Source organism: Nelumbo nucifera, chromosome 8 (genome assembly GCF_055504915.1).
Source record: "Nelumbo nucifera cultivar China Antique chromosome 8, China Antique-T2T, whole genome shotgun sequence".
Taxonomy (NCBI): domain Eukaryota; kingdom Viridiplantae; phylum Streptophyta; class Magnoliopsida; order Proteales; family Nelumbonaceae; genus Nelumbo; species Nelumbo nucifera.
The window spans coordinates 17,294,914-17,314,196 of NC_142656.1; the positions used below are offsets into that span (position 1 = coordinate 17,294,914).

At 36.8% G+C, this 19,283-nt stretch overlaps 1 protein-coding gene across 3 annotated transcripts; it reads right to left on the reverse strand.

Moving 5' to 3' along the window:
* Positions 1 to 5,890: 5,890 nt before the first annotated feature.
* On the reverse strand, positions 5,891 to 19,063 carry LOC104592560 (nicotianamine aminotransferase 1-like). Of its 3 annotated transcripts, XM_019196903.2 has the most exons (8): positions 18,462 to 18,601; positions 18,136 to 18,364; positions 17,671 to 18,010; positions 17,319 to 17,537; positions 14,794 to 14,853; positions 7,109 to 7,264; positions 6,926 to 7,019; positions 5,891 to 6,260 (listed from the first exon to the last, which is right to left on the reverse strand). In XM_019196903.2, the coding sequence occupies exons 2-8, from the start codon at positions 18,243 to 18,245 to the stop codon at positions 6,142 to 6,144; spliced, it is 1,098 nt and encodes a 365-aa protein (XP_019052448.1). In that variant the 5' UTR covers positions 18,246 to 18,364; positions 18,462 to 18,601; the 3' UTR covers positions 5,891 to 6,141. The 3 variants fall into 3 exon arrangements, with proteins under 3 accessions (XP_019052448.1, XP_010250299.1, XP_010250300.1); XM_010251997.3 differs by lacking the exon at positions 18,136 to 18,364 and having other exon boundaries at positions 18,462 to 19,063; XM_010251998.3 differs by lacking the exons at positions 14,794 to 14,853; positions 18,136 to 18,364 and having other exon boundaries at positions 18,462 to 18,982.
* Positions 19,064 to 19,283: the final 220 nt, after the last annotated feature.

Genomic DNA, 19,283 nt, shown 5'->3' on the forward strand with positions numbered 1-19,283 from the left:
GGTTTTCTATATATTTCATTCCTTATTCCCATAGTTGATGAGTTGTTGACGACATTTTGGGCTTGAAATGTATACTGACTACAAGGCTCTCAAGGAAATGATGAGTTGTGCACTTGTATTGGGCCTACCTGATTTTAATAGCCCATTCACCATTGAGTGTGACGCCAATGGCCAAGGGGTGGGTGTTGTATTTTCTCTAGCAATAGTATGGGCAGTACAAAAGTGGAGGCTATACATCATGGGTAACAGGTTTACCATTCTTACAGATCACCAGAGTGTAGACCACTTATTGGAGCGAAAATTGCATACTCAGACCCAACAGAGAATGATTAGTAAGTTGCTTGGGTATGAGTTTGAACTTAAGTACAGAAAGGGAAAGGATAACACAGTTGCTAATGCTCTCTCTAGAAGAGCTGAAGGAGAACTCCAAGCAATTTCCAGGCCCATACCAAGCTGGATTGAAGAGCTTAAGAGGGAACCGACCCAAGATCAACAACTATAGGAGATCATTAAGGCATTGCAGGAAGAAAATGGGCCCAGGTCCAAGTATGAGTTTAAACAAGGCCTTATATGGAGAAGGGGATTTATTATGGTCAGCTCAACTTCCCCGTTATGTCATAAACTTTTTGAAGAAGCTCATGTAACCCCGAAGGCCGGGGGTCATTCTGGTTACTATAATACTTTACACAGACTAAGGAGGGTTTGCTATTGGAGGGGTTATAGAAGAGAAGTGAAGTAGTGGGTCCGTGAATGTGACACCTGTCAGAGAAACAAAACTGAAAATTTGCCAAGTCCGGGTCTCCTTCAATCGTTACAGATTCCAAAGAAGGTATGGACTTTATTGAAGGACAACCCACATCCAATAGGAAGTCTGTTATTTGAGTTGGGCTCAAGTCTAGCCCTTGCATAGCTCGAATTTGGCCCAAGCCTGGCCTGACTATATACATATAAAGATATGTATTTACATATATACATCCATATTTGTATACATATTTATATATATATATGTGTATTTACATATATATTTACATATATACATACATAAATATAGATTATTTGTATAAAATATATACATACATGTATAATTTTAGAATAGGTTCATTGGCCAATTCGAGCTTGGCCCAAGCCCAAGCCCAAGCCCAAGTGCATCAAATTACAATGTGAGCTGGGCTCGAGTTGGAAAGATTGGGTTTGACCTCGGGCTTGGTACGGGCTTGGGCCTTAAGCCCAAATCTTAGGGTTGAGCCTGGGTTTACCATAAACCCAGCCCAACACACCTAACTTGCACCCCTACCTATTGAGCAAAAAGTTCAAGGCTTTTTTCTTCTTTTCTTTAAGGGTAAAATACAAAGACCCCCCCTGTATTTTAATTTGCAACAAAGAACCTCCTAAACCTCCATCGTGCGGCAAATAGCCCCTTAACCATTAAGTCAGATGATGGAACGCACTAAATTACCTAAATACCCATCAAGGCTTTCTTAATTTTCTTTGCATTGCCCTTTTCTCTTAAAAAACCCTTTTCCCTTAAAAAAAAAAAACTCTTTTCTCTTAAATTATCAATCCAATCCAATAATTCTTAAACTACTCATTAGTGGTGGCCATCCATTACAAAAAAGGGAAAAAAAAACTGCCCCACCACCACCAGAACTGGTTTTACTTGTTAAAACTTTTGAGCCATTAAGAAATTATAAAAGATACAATCTAAAAATCTAAATTAGAATGAACTATGGAATTCAATTCTAATATCTCATAGCTAGTCATGCTCGAAGATCAAATGTAGGGAGAGCTCCGCTCTTTGCCTTGAATGATATACCGAAATCATCGATATCCTTGCAACCCTTCATGTTTTCCATGGGATAAACAACCGTCATGGCCATGCTCCCTCCATATTGAGGGATTCCGAAATTCCCAATAGCACTGTCGTGGGTACATTTTATGCTGTCAGGAAATGTTACAGTTAAGCTGTTCCTCTCCACCACGAATCTCACAATGGCCGGTGATATCAAAGAAACCCCACTAAAGACAATACTGGAAACCCTAGAGAGAACCCTACTGCTGATCTCTTCCTCTTCGTTTAAAATTTTCTCAAAAAAAAAATAAAATTTAAAAGGGAAAAAATAAAGAGACTTGAAAACGAGAGATTGCTATGACGCTATTTACATGGAGTTATTTTCTTTCGTATTGGGTTTCTAGTGTTTTTAGTTTGGGGATTAAAGAAAAAAAGAAAAGGGTAATTTGGAAATTTAAAAAACATTAAATAATTAAATAAAAATTCTTTTCTAATTTAACTGATGGAACACTAACGTAGGGGGTTCTTTGTCTAACGACTAAAATTCAGGGGTCTTTGTCACTGACCTTATAATACAAGGAGTCTTTGTAACATACCCTTTGTTTAATTCTTAAATGAAAACTAAAATTTGAAAGAAGTGGAGAGAGATGTTGAAATATCAAGTGTAATGGGTTACCCGTTGGTAACCATGACCCAACTCACCCAAACCATTTAATATCCTTTTATTGGGTTACACAACCCGCTATGACTCAGGATTAAATGGGTACAATCCAACACGTTAATTAATGGTTCGGTTGGGTGGGTTAGCGGCTTGGGTTGAAAAATTGCCACCCCTATTAATTCCTACCAGGAACATAATAGGAAAATGACTAAAACATGATGGACCAATTTTGTGAGGAAATCCGATCTCCTTATGGATTGGGCAGAAGTTGTGGGGCTCTTTGTTTTTGGTGGATCTTAGTCCTTGATGGGCCTATTGACTAGCTATTTAAAATATTGTGCTTTGTCGTGGCCGAAGTTATCATGCCATTTGAATTTTTAACGTGGGCGTGATTGGTTTTGAGTGCAATTGGATGGACAGGGCTAACTACGGTTCTTCGTATGGGCCTTTTGAGTGGGCCTTTCGTTTTTGGTGTATTTTACTAGCCTACCCTTTTGTAGATTATTTCTATTTAGATATTTTTTGCCAATGTTATAAAAAATGACCTGGAACTGGAACCGTTGGCCACCAGTTTTGGGGTCGACGGTTTGACCATTCAGTTCAAACAAATAGTCCATTCTGACAAAAAAAGTTAAAAAAAAATAAAAAAACAATAATTAAAATAAAAATGGCCAAAACCATTAAATGGGTTGATGGTTGATAGTCTGGGTCAACAGGTCATTGGCCAATTCAACGGTTTTTGGCCAGGGACTGGGTTTGAGTAAAACGGAACCGTTGCTTGGATGGTTCTTGGGCTGAACAGTCTGACCATCCGGGTCAAATGGCAGTTCGAAAACATTGTTTTCTACTTGTTCTATGAATGCGTGTTTTATCACAAATAAATTTCTTGCTTTCCATTATATAATAACCCACATAATTAGTTTTTGAGAAAATACTTAAACATACTGAATTGTGATTAGGGCTATAATCGGATCGCATTTAGATCGGATGCAGCCAATTCGCATTCGATCCAATTATTGAGAATCTACATCCGAATCTGATCTGAAATCCAATTGTATTTAAAGACTCGGATTTGGATTTAATCTGACTCCACTATAAATTTTCTAAGCATACCAGAAAAATTAAAAATTAATTTATTTTTCAACTTTTATATATAACAAATTAATATAAATATAACATACTCAATTTATCTATACTAAAACACAGCAGTCTAAAAATTTTCTTCTTTTTTTTTATTTTTTATTTTTCTATTCCATGTCATTTTTTAAACAACCAATGAGATGCTCTCCTTCCCCATAAAAAATTACCTAAAATCTCTCTATCTCTCTCTCTCTCTCTCATATGTTCCCAATAACCTAAATGATATCCTTTCCTAAAATAAATTATGGTTTTCTGGATTATTCAATTTAAGTGTTATTCAAATAATAAAAATAGAATATTATTTAAATATTTCAATAAAAAAATATTTTAAATAATAAAATCTTAAGAATAGTTAAATAATTATATAACAAAGTATTTAATATTATGCAATAACTTTAAATCAAATAAAATTCAAATAACGAAAAATTTTAAATATTTTCTATATTATTTAAATAATTAAATAACTAAATACTTAACATAACTAGATTTTTAATAATTAAAATAATGAAATTGTTTAATAAATTTTAAAAATTCTTAAAACTATAAAGATAATTATAACATAATATTCAAATTAATAATAATTTAATATTTTACAAAATTGATAACGAAATTATGTAATAATAGTATAAATTATAATTTTATGGATTATTAAATACAATGAATAATTAATTTTTTTAAATTTAAATAATAATATTATTTAAATAACTAATTTCACCTATATCAATTAATAATTCTAGAAAATAACTTTCAAAAAAATTAATATTTATTAATAATAATTTTAAAATTTTAATATATATTTATTATATATCTATATATACTAAAATTACTATTTATTGTATAATTATTTATTATTTTTTGTGATAAATATATTTCCAATAATTATGTATGAATCTATTTTTGTTTTGTTATTTAGCAGAAAATTTTCAATAATTATTGGAGATTAAACTACTATTATTTAACTTTTTAGGTTTAATTATTGTACTTATTGTATCTTTGTTAGAGATTATTAAACTATTATTTGAGATTACACTATTTATTGACTAATTTAATATATTTTTTAGTATTTATTGTATTTTCATTATCAATTTATTTTCAATAATTGTGTATTTTTTCTATAAATTTTCAATCATTATTGGAGATTAAACTATTGTTATTTATTAAATATTAGACTATTAATTTAGTTGAAATTAAGAGTGTTTACGAGTTGGTTTGGTTTGGTTGTAGGCTATTTTTGGGGAGTTGATCACCCGAAACCGATTAGTCATTATTAGTAAAAACCGACTGACTCGGGTTGTATCATTTTGGGTCGAATTTCAATTTGGTTAGTCGGTCCAAAATATTTAAGCTTAAAAAATTAAAATTGAATTTAAAAAATTACAATGGTATTATTAAAAAATAAATTTAAAAATTAATTTTATGATATAAAATATTTTAGACTAAGAAATATAGGAATTGTCCCATTTTTCCGTATTAAAAATTATATTAAAAATATAAAATATTAATATATATCTATGGTCGAGTCATTTGATTTTTGTCGATTTACAAATGGCCAAAGCAAAACTGATCCAACTTTGTCAAGTTGGAAAATTGTTGAACCAAAGTCGACAAGGAATACTAGAAAACCAACCAACTCAAGTCAGGTTGGTCGTTTTCATCAATTTGATGAACCCTAGCTGAAATTAATTATTGTTATTTTTGTATTGTAAATAAATGTTACTAATAGTATATAAAATATAAGGGAAAATCTATGATACAAGAAAGATATGGTACCGAAAGAGTTATGACCAATCAAAATCCACCCATAAATTTTGATAAATAACACCTGATTAGCTACCACGTTTATGATACCAATTGATTGGTCAAAAAAATTTCAGATATCATATCTTTCCCATATCATAGTCAAACCCCAAATATAAATAATTATTAATTATTTAAAAAGTTAAAAATATAAAACAATTGTATACTCTTGTATGTTTCTATTATTTGTCTTTCGCTTAACAAATCCCGTGCATCGCACGGGTCTCCACTAGTTGTATATATAAATTCATATATTATTTAATATATAGAATATATTTTTATAATTTTAAATATAATTATATAAAATTAATAAATATTATAATATAATAGGATTGGGATTTTAATCTGATCGGATGGGATCAAAGGTACAATTTCTTTCTCTTTAAATAGATCAGTGATAATTATCCCAACACTTATCATAATGCCAAGTTCGAAGTTCCTTAGAATCTTCTCTCTTGCTGTGCAGAGTTGGCTTCCTTGAGCAACTAGGAGGCATAGGAAAATTCTTTCAATGGTGTAGTGGCAATAGAATCATATTGTGCGATTTTAGAAAGTTCCATTTTAGTTCAGATATCACAGACATCAATGTGCCACCAAATTTAAACACTTTGAATCACATGTTCAAGGCCAACAAGCATACACTATAGCTAATAACATCAACAGAATGAAGCATGATATCCAACAGGTAGTTGGAGATCCCCCCAAATATCTATTACTCCCAAGCAATTAGTTAGACAGTGTGCTGGAAAATATATTATTTTTTCTTGGCATGCCTCTTACAGAAAGATTTTATCCTCTCCAGGGCTTCTTCAAGTGAAGATGGCTCGATAGCAAAAGTGATGCGAAGCCAATTTTTCAGTCCCACAGAGACACCTAATAGATACATCAACACTAAGTCATTAATCAATGATGCACTTAACCACTAGTCAATCCTCAAAAATATGAGAGACTAGTCAGAGGGATGAAGCAATGGCTTGTTTTGAGAAAAACATTCATTAAACCAATTAAATAGTATGTGAGTAACTACATTCAACAAGCATAGAACACATAAAGGTAGCTTAACATGAAAACTCTACTGATGCCCTCTAGAGAGGGGATCGGCTGCGTAGAAATGGCAACACAAACCTTAGATTATTGCAAATAGCAATATGGGTGAGAAAGCAGGATAACAACCCAATGAGTACACTCATATAGAAATAGATAGCTCTAAATTTATAGCAATGCATCCATGGAAGGGTTTTCATATGACTAAAGATACGAAGCAGAAGTTATTCTCACATAATCAAATAGGTGATCAACCCATTTGCTCCTGTGGTCATATTCTTTTTCTCCTAAGTTTACAAAATCCATTGTAATTCAAAAGCAAACAGCTGGGAAAATGAAAGGGCATAGAAATTGACAATGTAGCCTATAAGAATGCAAGGTAAATGCAAGCAATCTATTTTCTTTTACAAGAAATAAAAGATGCCAAAAGATATTTGTATAACTGTGATTGAATTTGATCGATTAATTCTTAAAGACTAACATTCTTCTCTCACCTGGAAGAACAATCACAGATTCCTCTTTGGCTAATTTGAAGCAAAAGTCCATATCATCCTTAATATCTTCTAGAAGTGAGAGGTCAAGCTTGACCTACATTTCAAAATATAAACAAGGAAATATTTACCACCATATTGAAGTTTCATCCACATAAATGATCCCACACTTTTCCTACAGCTCACCATTACAAACATGGACCCCTCTGGTTTGTGTGGGCAAGTAATGCAACCTATCTCCCTTATTCTCTGATAAATAATATCTGCATCTTGCCTCAATATGTCAATTATCTTCTTAAAGAAATCACCTTTTGTTTTCTCAAGGATTTGCAGAATTGCTCCCTGATAAATCAACATTTTGTCATAAACATGAAAAAGGTAACAAAAAAAGTAGATACTTTCTTTGTCGGGATCAAAATTCTGAAGTCTACAAATTTTTGTCTTAGATAACAAATAACAGCTAGAAAATGAGTATAACAATGTGTGTATTGACTACATTTGTTTGGATACTTTTGACTTGGAATAAAGATTAAACTTGGGCATCCAAAAAACAAATCATCATGAACCTTTAACCCAAGAGTATTTTAGTTACCTGGTACTTAAGATCATAAAATTGCAGACCTGTTCTATGTCAGAGTGCCAAATAAAATGCATTCACCCATATACTCATAAGTTGAAAAACAGTTGAAAACTCTTCTAGACATGTCTTCTTTAATGAATAGTTAAACCGGGTGGTCAATCTTTGGTAATTATTGTAACATACCATAACCTTATCACACAAAATATAATTCCTCTATGAACATTAAAGCATATAATGCCAACATGGCTGAAAACAGAGTTTAAAGGAAATTTAAGGATGTATCACCAAAGTAAATAACTTCTACTGTTTTAAGTTGACGAGGAACATAATTAAATATGAATAATATAAGCCATATCAAGATTTAATGAGAAAAGCTACAAATTTAAAATTAATTCTTTCAAGATATTATTTGATTACTATATTCTTCAAAATATGCAGGATTCCCATTTGCAAGAAAGCCAATTGTGTTGTATAAATCACACTGTCCATCCTATATACCATATTAACTTCCATTTCTATTTGTCTCATACAAAGATAAATAAGAAAGTTACAAAGTTCAATGCATAACAAGGACATATATTCTGTTAATTTTCTGAATATAAGGATGTTACATTATGTTAGTTAGTTCAAGCATAACATTTATTATCTATAGCCTACTATTTGAGCATAATGATATACGCCTGTTTTCAGCCATCCATAATACTTGGATCAAAACTGTAACTTATTGTATATCTGGAACTGAATACATTGTAACTCCATAGGTAAGTAAAAGGGTTCAGAGGTTTTGATTAACCAAAGGTACAGCTTTTCTCCTTCCTCAAGCCTACTGGCTTGTAGTGTCTAATTTGAATGTTATGTGATTAGTTTGATTAATCTAGGAATTATTAGATCCATAAAACTTAAGAAGCTTACTTTCCTCATTCTATGTCATGCAGGCTACAAGTTTTAATTTGTAGGTCTAGGACTGAGATCTTGGCGGCATTGGAGAGGGTGACTCTCTAAGGGCTGAGATCTTTGATAGGTCCCAGTCAGTAGCTACAAATAAATGCTCTTCTTTGGGTGAGAACAAACCACAGAATCTTTATTAAACTCCCCCTTCCAAGCTGGTTGGGTGGTGCTTAAATACAGGTAATTCTTAACTGTCTACCAGGAAGTCAGCCCCTAGTTAAGGGATTAACAAACTAACAATATCCCTGAATTAAGGGGTTAACAAACTAACAGAATAACAACTATTCGATAAGCTACTTGGCCGAGATATTCTCTCGCCGGTTATTGACTCCTTCTAAACAGAAACAGAAACAGAGAAAGTTATTGACTCCTTCTAACAGAAACAGAAATAGAGAAACAGAGTGCGTCTTATCTAATCATCACTCCAAGTATCTCGGGTTTTTCTTGGGCACCCTAACCGATCTTCTTATCTTATCATTGCCCCCCTCATTAAGTGGAACCTTGTCCTCAAGGTGCAAAGTGGGAAACCGATCCAGTAGCTCCTGTGTGTTTTCCCAGGTGGCTTCTTCGATGGGTAGCTTCCTCCATTGGACGAGGCTCTCTTCAATGAAGAATTTGCCTTTTTTCACCCACCTTGTGTCTATAGTAGCTTCAGGTTCTACAATGATTCCTCCATCACTTGTCATAGGTGGCAAAGTTGTGCTCGTAGCAACGTGATCACCCACATATTTCTTTAATAAAGACACGTGAAAAACAGGATGAATCCGGGAACCTTCTGGTAGCTTAAGCTTATAGGCAATTTGTCCCACCTTCTCTTCAATGGTATATGGACCATAGAATGTGTTGGCCAACTTTTGGCAGGTTCTTTGGAACACTGTGTTTTGGCGATATGGTTGCAATTTAAGGAAGACAGAATCACCCACCTAGAATTCAATATCGCGTCTCTTTGAATCGGCTACCTGTTTCATTCTGTTCACAGCTACATGTAAATTGGTCTTGAGTTGGTGGAGGATAGCATCCCTCGTGAGAAGTGTTTGATCAACTTCGTTGACTGCTGAAGACCCGACTTCATAGTGGGGAATGTTGGGTGGCATTCTTCCATAAAGTGCTTGGAAAGGTGTTATTCCGGTGGATATATGGTAGGTGGTATTGTACCAATACTCTGCCCAAGGGAGGAAGGAAGTCCACTTGCACGGCTGTTGAGATGTGAAACATCTAAGATATTGTTCGAGACACCGGTTTAACACCTCTGATTGTTCGTCGGTTTGTGGGTGGTAGGAGGAGATCATGTTGAGTTGGGTTCCCGACAGCTTAAAGAATTCCTTCAAAAAATTGCTTATGAAGATGGGGTCACGGTCACTGATGATCGACCTTGGCATTCCATGCAGCTTGATCACTCCTTCAACGAATTTTGCAGCTACTATCTTGGCAGTGAAGGGGTGCGCTAATGGCAAGAAATGCGCATACTTTGACAAGCGATCGATGACAACCAGGATTGTATTGAATCCATTCGAAGTCGGCAATCCCTCTATGAAGTCCATTGTGATATCCTCCCACACTTGGCATGGAATGGGTAGTGGTTGAAGGAGGCCAGCTGGTGATTGTGTGTTTGCTTTATTTCTTTGGCAAATGTCACATGCCGCCACATACTCCTTGATAACTTTATGCATCGATGGCCAGTAGAATTGCTGAGCTACTGACTGGATAACCTTAACTAGGGGCTGACTTCTTGGTAGACAGTTAAGAATTACCTGTATTTAAGCACCACCCAACCAGCTTGGAAGGGGGAAGTTTAATAAAGATTCTGTGGTTTGCTCTCACCCAAAGAAGAGCAGGTTCGAGAACGTGAAAATTCTCCTACAAGGTATACCCTTCACTTTGACTCTTTATGCATTGCCACTAATGGGTTTGGACGTGGTTCTAGGAGTCCAATGGTTAGAACTCTTGGGCATGGTAGTTTGCGATTGGAGAAAGATGTCCATGGAGTTTCAATGGAAGGGAAATTACCACCAGTTACATGGGATGGATGCTCCTCCAATCCAGGCCACGTCATTCAAGACCATCACCAAGCAGTCCCGCCAAGGATGCTCCATGTTCGCAGCCAGCCGCCTGAAAGTTCGCAGGGTACCCAAGTGTCCACCAAGGGGTGAATCATGGAATTCGTACAGGAGTTGAGAGATGATGCTCGAATTTGGAGGGATTACCACTCTGCCTTTGTAGCACACTAATCCATTTCGCCACTTATATGGTTCACCAGGATTTTCCTTCGCAAGCTTGCCAATTTTGATCATGTAAGGATGTTCAATGGCTTCGCTTTTGATAGCTTCCCACAAGGAGGTATGAGGTACGAACAAGGAGTCAAGACAGGGGCTTCCTTCTACTCTGGACAGTGCATCTGCAGCTGAGTTTTCACGACCCGGTTTATAGACAATTTCATAATCGTATCCCAACAGCTTAGCCATCCATTTTTGTTGCTCCGAAGTGGCTATTCGTTGTTCCAAAAGATATTTGAGACTTTGGAAACTCCAATGGCTCGACTCATGAAAGCGATAAGCCTGTTTTGCTGCATTAAGACCGCCCCAATTCCTCCACTTGAGGCATCTGCTTCAATCACGAATGGCTGGTCAAAATTGGGCATTGCAAGTGTAGGTGTTGTGGTCATGGCCCGCTTCAAATTGTTAAACGCTGCCTCCGCTTCTGGTGTCCATGCAAATTTTCCTTGTTTCAACAGATTTGTCAACGGTCGAGCAATGATCCCATAGTTGCAAACAAACTTCCTGTAATACCCTGTGAGGCCTAGGAAACCACGCAACTCGGAAACATTAGTAGGAGTTGGCCACTTCAGCATGGCTTGGATTTTTTCCTGGTCCACCTTAATGCCACGTGAAGTGACAATGTGACCCAAATACTCAATTTCTTGTTGGCCAAAAGCGCATTTGCGAAGCTTGATAAAGAACCTATGATGCCTTAATATTTCGAAAACCATTTTAACATGTTCGATGTGCATGGTCCAATTGGGGCTATAGATTAATATGTCATCAAAAAAGACTAAAATGAATTTTCGTAGGTACGGGCGAAAAATAGAATTCATGAGAGCTTGAAAAGTTGAGGGCGCATTACATAAGCCGAAGGGCATAACTAGATATTCATAATGGCCATTGTGGGTACGAAATGCAGTTTTATGGATGTCAACTGGATGCACCCGTACCTGGTGATAACCGGATCATAAATCCAGTTTAGTGAAGAAGGCCGCCCCATGTAGTTCATCTAACATGTCATCAACAGTGGGGATGGGAAATCGGTCTTTGATGGTCACCGCATTGAGAGCCCTATAGTCAGTACAAAAGCGCCAGGAACCATCTTTCTTTTTAACTAATAAAACAGGAGATGAAAATGGACTTGTACTAGGTCTAATTAGCCCCAATTTTAGCATGTCATGAACTTGTTTTTCAATTTCGGCTTTCTGGAAATAGGCATACCTGTAAGGTCGAACATTAATGGGTTCAGTACCTTCCTTGAGGGTGATGCGATGTTCAATCTCTCTTGCTGGTGGTAGCTGTTTTGGCTCTTGAAAAATATCTTCAAATGTATCCAACAGCTGCTGCATGTCCTCTTGAATCTCGGGTGTCTCTGTATTGGATGAGGGCTGGCGGCAGACTGCGAACATGGAGCATCCTTGGCGGGACTGCTTGGCGATGGTCTTGAATGACGTGGCCTGGATTGGAGGAGCATCCATCCCATGTAACTGGTGGTAATTTCCCTTCCATTGAAACTCCATGGACATCTTTCTCCAATCGCAAACTACCATGCCCAAGAGTTCTAACCATTGGACTCCTAGAACCACGTCCAAACCCATTAGTGGCAATGCATAAAGAGTTAAAGTGAAGGGTATACCTTGTAGGAGAATTTTCACGTTCTCGAACCTGCCTTGACATGTTATGGCCTTCCCATTAGCTACCTTTACTGTAAACGGCTTGGTGGGAACCACTGGCAACTGTAGAAACCCCGCCACCTTGTCATTGATAAAGTTATGCGTGGATCCACTATCGATGAGAACTATCAGCTCCTGCGATCCTATCTTGGCTTTAACCCTCATGGTCCGATTTGCAGCCCATCCAGTGAGAGCATGGAGAGAAATTTCTGGTGCCTCCTCCTCTGGAAAATTTAAGCCGTCCTTATTGTCCTCCTCCGTATCACTCGATCCTGCCTCAAGTAACAGCAGATTTGGCCCTTGGCATTTGTGCCCCGGTGTAAACCTTTCATCACAGTTAAAACATAAGCCACGAACTTGCCGTTTCTGCATTTCCTCCCAAGAGAGACTCTTAGTGGGGAGAGGCTGTTTGCTTCTCACAGATGATGATACCTCCACGATGGGCTGGTTGATTGGTTTGGGAAGCTTCCTATAATGAGCTAGCTGCTCGTCCCTCATTCGTGCTAGGCTGATAGCATCCTTCAAGCATCGAGGTTTGAACATACGAATACCGTCTGCTATATCAGCCTTTAGACCACCCATGAATGTTCCTACTAGAGCTTTTTGAGTCCAGCCTTGCACACGGTTGCCCAACCTTTCAAATTCCTTCTGGTAATCACGTAAGGGCCCTGTTTGCTTGATTTTTGACAAAGCTTCGTCGAAATCTTCAGAGTCGGTAGGGCCGAATCAGGCCCATAGTTCCTCTAGAAAGTTTTCCCATGTTACTGCCTTGCCCTCTTCCTTGTAGGTCCGTTTCATCCATTGCCACCATTCATTAGCCTCGCCCTCTAAATGGAAAGAGGCTAAGGGAACCCTCTGTGAATCCGAGGTACCCTGAAAATCAAAATACTGCTCAGCTCTTGCACACCAAACTGTTGGATCCTCACCTGAAAAGCGAGGAAATTCCACTTTGATGGGTTTTGCTGCGAACAGAGGCCGTCCTTCATCCGAATTATCGTGGACCTCCTCTCCAACGATGCGACTTCGACCCTTTGCATACGATGTCTCAGGATTATTGCTAACTCCAATTCCTTTGCTAGAGAATATAACTTCAGACAGCTTATTGATGGTATCCTCCAATCGGTGTAACTTGTCTGACATACTCTCTTCCATTCGGCTGAAGCTGCTCTGGAGTCCTCCAAGGCCTGCTTCCCAAGTCTCGATCCTCTCCTTGTTAGATGCCATGAAACCAGTAGCTCTGATACCAATGATAGGTCCCAGTAAGTAGCTACAAATAAATCTCTTCTTTGGGTGAGAACAAACCACAGAATCTTTATTAAACTCCCCCTTCCAAGCTGGTTGGGTGGTGCTTAAATACAGGTAATTCTTAACTGTCTACCAGGAAGTCAGCCCCTAGTTAAGGGATTAACAAACTAACAATATCCCTTAATTAAGGGATTAACAAACTAACAGAATAACAACTATTCGATAAGCTACTTGGCCGAGATATTCTCTCGCCGGTTATTGACTCCTTCTAAACAGAAATAGAAACAGAGAAAGTTATTGACTCCTTCTAACAGAAACAGAAACAGAGAAACAGAGTGCGTCTTATCTTATCATCACTCCAAGTATCTCGGGTTTTTCTTGGGCACCCTAACCGATCTTCTTATCTTATCAATCTTGGCAGCATTGGAGGTAGTTCAAAGAGCCAGGGAGCTGAACATTAGGAGACTGATAATTGAAGGGGACTCAGAGGTGGAGGTAAGATGACTAGAGGAAGACAAGACTGCTATGTGGAATTACAGCAATGAAAGGAAAAAAATTAAATGGCCAGCAAAAGATATTGAGATAAAGTTCAGTTGGGTGAAGAGATCTGCTAATTCATTTGTGGATGGGTTAGCAAAGCAAGGGGTTTATTAGGGATTCTTTGTTTTGGGCTCATTTCTAATCCTGTAATTTTTGTTTTGTTGATTGCAAGGGAGTTAAGATTGCTTACCTCCCTCTGTTTGTATGTATACTTCTTCTTTAATATTAATGAAATTCATTGTTATTAATAAAAAAAAATCCAAGGACTATGTTAGCAAAAAAGTGCTTAACAGTGAGGGTTAATCTAGTGTTTAGGGAATTCTATGCAATTCTGTTCATGCTGTAGATTTCTTTGTGAGAGCTTCTCTTTTAATTTTTATTTTTGTGGAACTATATCTGGTTTTTGTTTTTGAGGCAAAGCCTCAAATTTGGCATCCCCATATTGATCCAGGATTTCTGGTATATATGGTTGATGTGCTTCAGTTTCTGGGAAGACTTCAAATAACATGAGGTCCTGGGGTTGCACCATAAAATTGGATACTGACAATTGCGTCTATCTTGAAAAATGTATGCAGCATTGTGGTGGGCATACATGATTTCTTCAAAACAAACATCTAAAGCACAAACCTGAATAAAAGTTGCTGGATCAGATGAGATATTGAGACATCCTATAATGCAGTCAACAATCTGAGAACAGAGCATTTGATCCAAGTCAAACACATAAGATCAATAAGGAAGAGCAATGAAACATGCACATCAGATAATCAAGTACACGTTTGCCAAAAAAAATCAAGTACACGTGTGTGAATAGAAAGGAATTTGGAGCAGAAAAGACAATTAAATACTTTGGGTAAGTAATGCATTTATTTTGTTACAGCATCTTTTCTTCTGAAAAACAAAGTGAATAAATTGATTGGAAAAGAATGAGCTTAAAAGAACACCATGGATCTCAAACCAATGAACAACAGAAAGAACATCTTAACAGTTCTTCAATCTGAATTATACTAAGCAAATAGATAATTTATTGGGGGGCTTTAGAAAAAACATTATAGTAATTCTTAAATTCAAAATATTCCACTACTCAATCTCTTATTTATCCACATAAAGGGTATCTTCTCAACATGTAATGAAGTATACTGACAACATTAAGATGGTGCAAGGTTCAAAGGCCCTCGGGCCAAACAAACTATTATACATGCTAAACTAGGTTATATGATACATGTACGTTGGTAAAGATGTAAAATTTCTAATCATCAATCCAAAATCTAAAGTCTCTCCTTCATAGGCCATTAACTTAATGCACATGAGGATACAAAGATGAAATTGAAAATAAAAATCAGTTAACTTATCAAAAGCTTCACTTAAAGTTTGCAACCTTGTAGTTGATCAAAGAGAAACAGAGGGTCAAGTATGCTCAAGACAAAGGGAGTAGAGCATATTATATTCATGCCTAGACTATTTTTCAATATTCACTCACATCTCCAATTGACAACTAATAGAAGAAGTCCCTTAGGTAATTCTATTCATAAATAGATGAAATAAGCCACATGAACTTGAAACTTGAGTTTTCATGTACCAATTTAGGAGAAGTGATCATGTACCTTGCATGTTTGTGGTAATTTCACTGTAGTCAGGAATTGTTCATAACATATTCATCTAACATGTTGACAACTTGAAATCCAAGCTAAAGAGGATTACTGTTGAAATGGTTTCAAAGTCGGTGGATATCCCATTACCACTATAGCCTCTAAGAAAATTCTTTTGTCAATTGGATAATAACTGTGGAACATGAACCTTAAATGCCAACCCCAATGCCCCTTATGCTGGAAATTGATCAAGAAAAATGAATTTGATGGCTTCATTACAATGCATTTGGAGCAAATATGTAGATTATATATATTTGACAGGTTCAATACAAACCCAGTAGGACTTAGAATCATATGCTCCTTAGTGCAATTCATATTTATGGTAACCGATGGAAAGATTGATTCTTCAAAGATAGAAATGTATATCTTCTCTCTGATACTAATTATTACACACGGAGAAGATCATATCCCCATCATTTGGGTGAGCCTAAGAGATCAAAACCAATAGTAATAGGATGATCCATCTGTTACATTATTTTATCTGGATGGAGAAAACTCAAATGTTCCAGATATGACATTGAACATAGGCCTGTAGGGAGACAAGCAATCAGTCCAGATATAACAACTGGGAAATTATATTGAAGCATCTGTCTAAAAGAGAAGTTAGACACCCTAACTGTTTAGGACCATATGACATTATCAGAACCAGGTTAACCATTATGCTGTCTACTCTGTATTGAATTGGACAGCACCAAAAATCTAATTTCTATTTCTCTCTTGTTTAATCATCATTATGACTTATGAGGCACAGTGTCAACCTAGAATAGCTCTAATTTACAAGGTTAGGGATTAGGGATGAGTTTCGACCTAGATCTCCTAATTCGCAAGTGGAAAATGAGGCTTTTAGATCTCCTGTATGCATACCACATGAGCAGCACACAGACGAGGAAGAGAAATTTCCTATGTTCTAAAGACCATTAGAAGTTTCCTTTTCTAAGAATCTTCCAAGATGTCAACTCCCATCAATAACAATGCTTTTCTAGACATATCCAGTAGAAGATCAAGACTGTAATCAGTCTTGAATCCTAATAGGTTTTAGGTTTACAAAATAGAAGAAAAGTGAGAGAAAGAAGAGAGAATAGAAGAGGAACAGGAGAACACAAGTGGTTGAAAGGAGGAACAGATTCTGACAGATCTGCCGCCGCCACTTTCTTATTATTTATAGGTTATGTTTAGTACACAATGGAAAGGACACATCTGCCCTTAGTACTTGCATAATAAATAAAGTAAATAAAAGCTGAAATAAATAACAACTGAATTAACAAACTGACTCAAACTGACACTACTATAACTGAAGCAAATAACTACACATGCTGTCCTACGAACACAGTGGGGACCACTGCAGTGGGGCCCACATCAGTGTTCTCTACATATCCTAACTGCTTTATGTAAAGTGCATCAGTGATATTAAGACATAAAGGAGGAATACTAGATCATACATATAGAGTACATGAAATGATAGGAAGATATTACTAACAATGAAGGGAAAGAGAGAATAATAATAACCTTGGTTTCCTTAAGGATGCCATTAGGATCACTAGTTACAAGCCAACCAAGTCTCCAACCAGGCACTATCCATCTCTTTGATATGGACCCAAGTGTAAGGACAGGAACAGTTTCTCCAAACACTCCCATGGGAACAAATGGATTACACCCAAAAGTGAGATGATCATAAACTTCATCAGCAATTACCAAAATACCAAGCTTTTTTGCAGTCTCAGCAACCTAAATATAACACAATATCTATTAATACCTCATCCAATCCAATTTCTTTCAGAGATATTAAATCAAACAGAATTTCTCAGGAAAGGATTTCATGTTGCAAAAACTGACAGAGACAAGGTCCTATTTCATTCACCTTTTCCAAATGTTGATAACTATAGACATTTCCACAGGGATTTCCTGGATTAATGATGACCATTGCAACTGTATTCTCATCTGCAAGAGCTTCAACAGCATCAAGGTCAACCTCCCAACCATTTTCAGGGAGAAGATCGAAATGACGAACTTCGATATGACTAAAAGCCGCACGAGCTTCATAATATGGGTACCCCGGTCTTGGTAGCAGAATATTGGCACCAGGGCGAGCAAGGACAGTAAGTACAACTTCAATTGCTTGTGCACAACCAACAGTTAGATAAACATCATCAGGTGACAACTTATATGGAAGATCAGTAGAGAGATATTCAGCAATAGCTCTGTTAAAAGACAAACAATAACATCAAAATACATTTTAAAAGGAAATTATTAAAATACCAAATTTCGACTAGCATTACAATATCAATCTAAATAAAATTCAAATTCTCAAAGTAAAATGCTTAACTCAAAGACAGTAGAAAAGTCTTCAATCTTTTGTCGAAAAAGAATCAGAAGTATAGAAAGTAAAACGAAAATGGTGGGAGGCACCCTTTGGACCGTTAAAATTTGATTCATCTGAATCCACTTGCAACTGATATCTGTATGACCTTATATTGGCATGAAATAATCTTCTATTTCTGAAACCCAATGGTTTCAAAGGGAGCTTGCCCATGAGGGAACCTTCATAGAATCAACTGCAAGGTCTAATAATTGAACACTTGTGCAATATAAAAATGTATCTGAAAAAGTAAAGAAGAAACGGATTCTTTTGTACTGAATCTACTTATGGACCTTCTTGCCGGAGGAATACCAACGTTGGGGGCGTAACAGTTGAACTTGGCAGAGCGAAGAACATCAGCAATGGCATCTTCAGCAACTGGAGTCGTCCGAAAGCAGGGGAAAACAGAGGGATCGCCATGACCAAGAGGGATAGTGGGCCTGGGGTCTTTGGCATCAAGAGCACCCATGATCATGTTGAGTATCCCTCTGATGGTGATATCAGCAGCTGTGTTCACCTCCCCATTCGGCTTGAAATGCCAATTTTCCATCTCTTCCTTTTCTTCTTCTGACACTTACAGCTGCTGCTAAACTGAGACAGATTTTGGCTTTTGATTTTTGAGGGGTTTGAGATGGGAAGAGAATGCATTATTTAAGCAGTGGAGGGGAGAATGCATGCTCACATGCTGATAGTATACTTCGTGGAAGCTAGAGATAAAAGGGCGACTGACTGACGACACAGATGCATTTTTATTCAAACACGAAAGATTCCTCTTTCTTTTCACAAAATCTCTTAGCGAATCAGCGAATCTAATGGGCTAATGGCCTAATGGGTGACCTGAGAAAACGAAATTGGATACCAGGAATCTCTGACGGTGAATGGGATTTGTTTTCTTGGGAAAAGAGGTTTTGGACTCTAAACCCTTTGTATTTTGAGATAATATTAATGAATTCATTATTTTCCACGCCAACGTGGAAAGCAAGAAAAATGACCGGTGATGATTTCATAGAGCAAAATAAGAGGACGTTTGGTTTGGCTCCATTACCGTTTGTTGAATGAACGTTTTATACGTTCTTGTCTTCTGAAACGAGAAAGGTTAAAATGTCACTTTGGAT

Excerpts from the sequence above, each read along its gene's own strand:
- LOC104592560 (XM_010251997.3), bottom strand. The coding sequence starts at position 18,718 with ATGGAAAATTGGCATTTCAAGCCGAATGGGGAGGTGAACACAGCTGCT. Across the intron at positions 17,538-17,670 it reads GTTATCAACATTTGGAAAAG|GTTGCTGAGACTGCAAAAAA; the intron begins GTGAATGAAATA and ends TGTTATATTTAG. Across the intron at positions 6,261-6,925 it reads ATCTGTGATTGTTCTTCCAG|GTGTCTCTGTGGGACTGAAA; the intron begins GTGAGAGAAGAA and ends TGTATCTATTAG.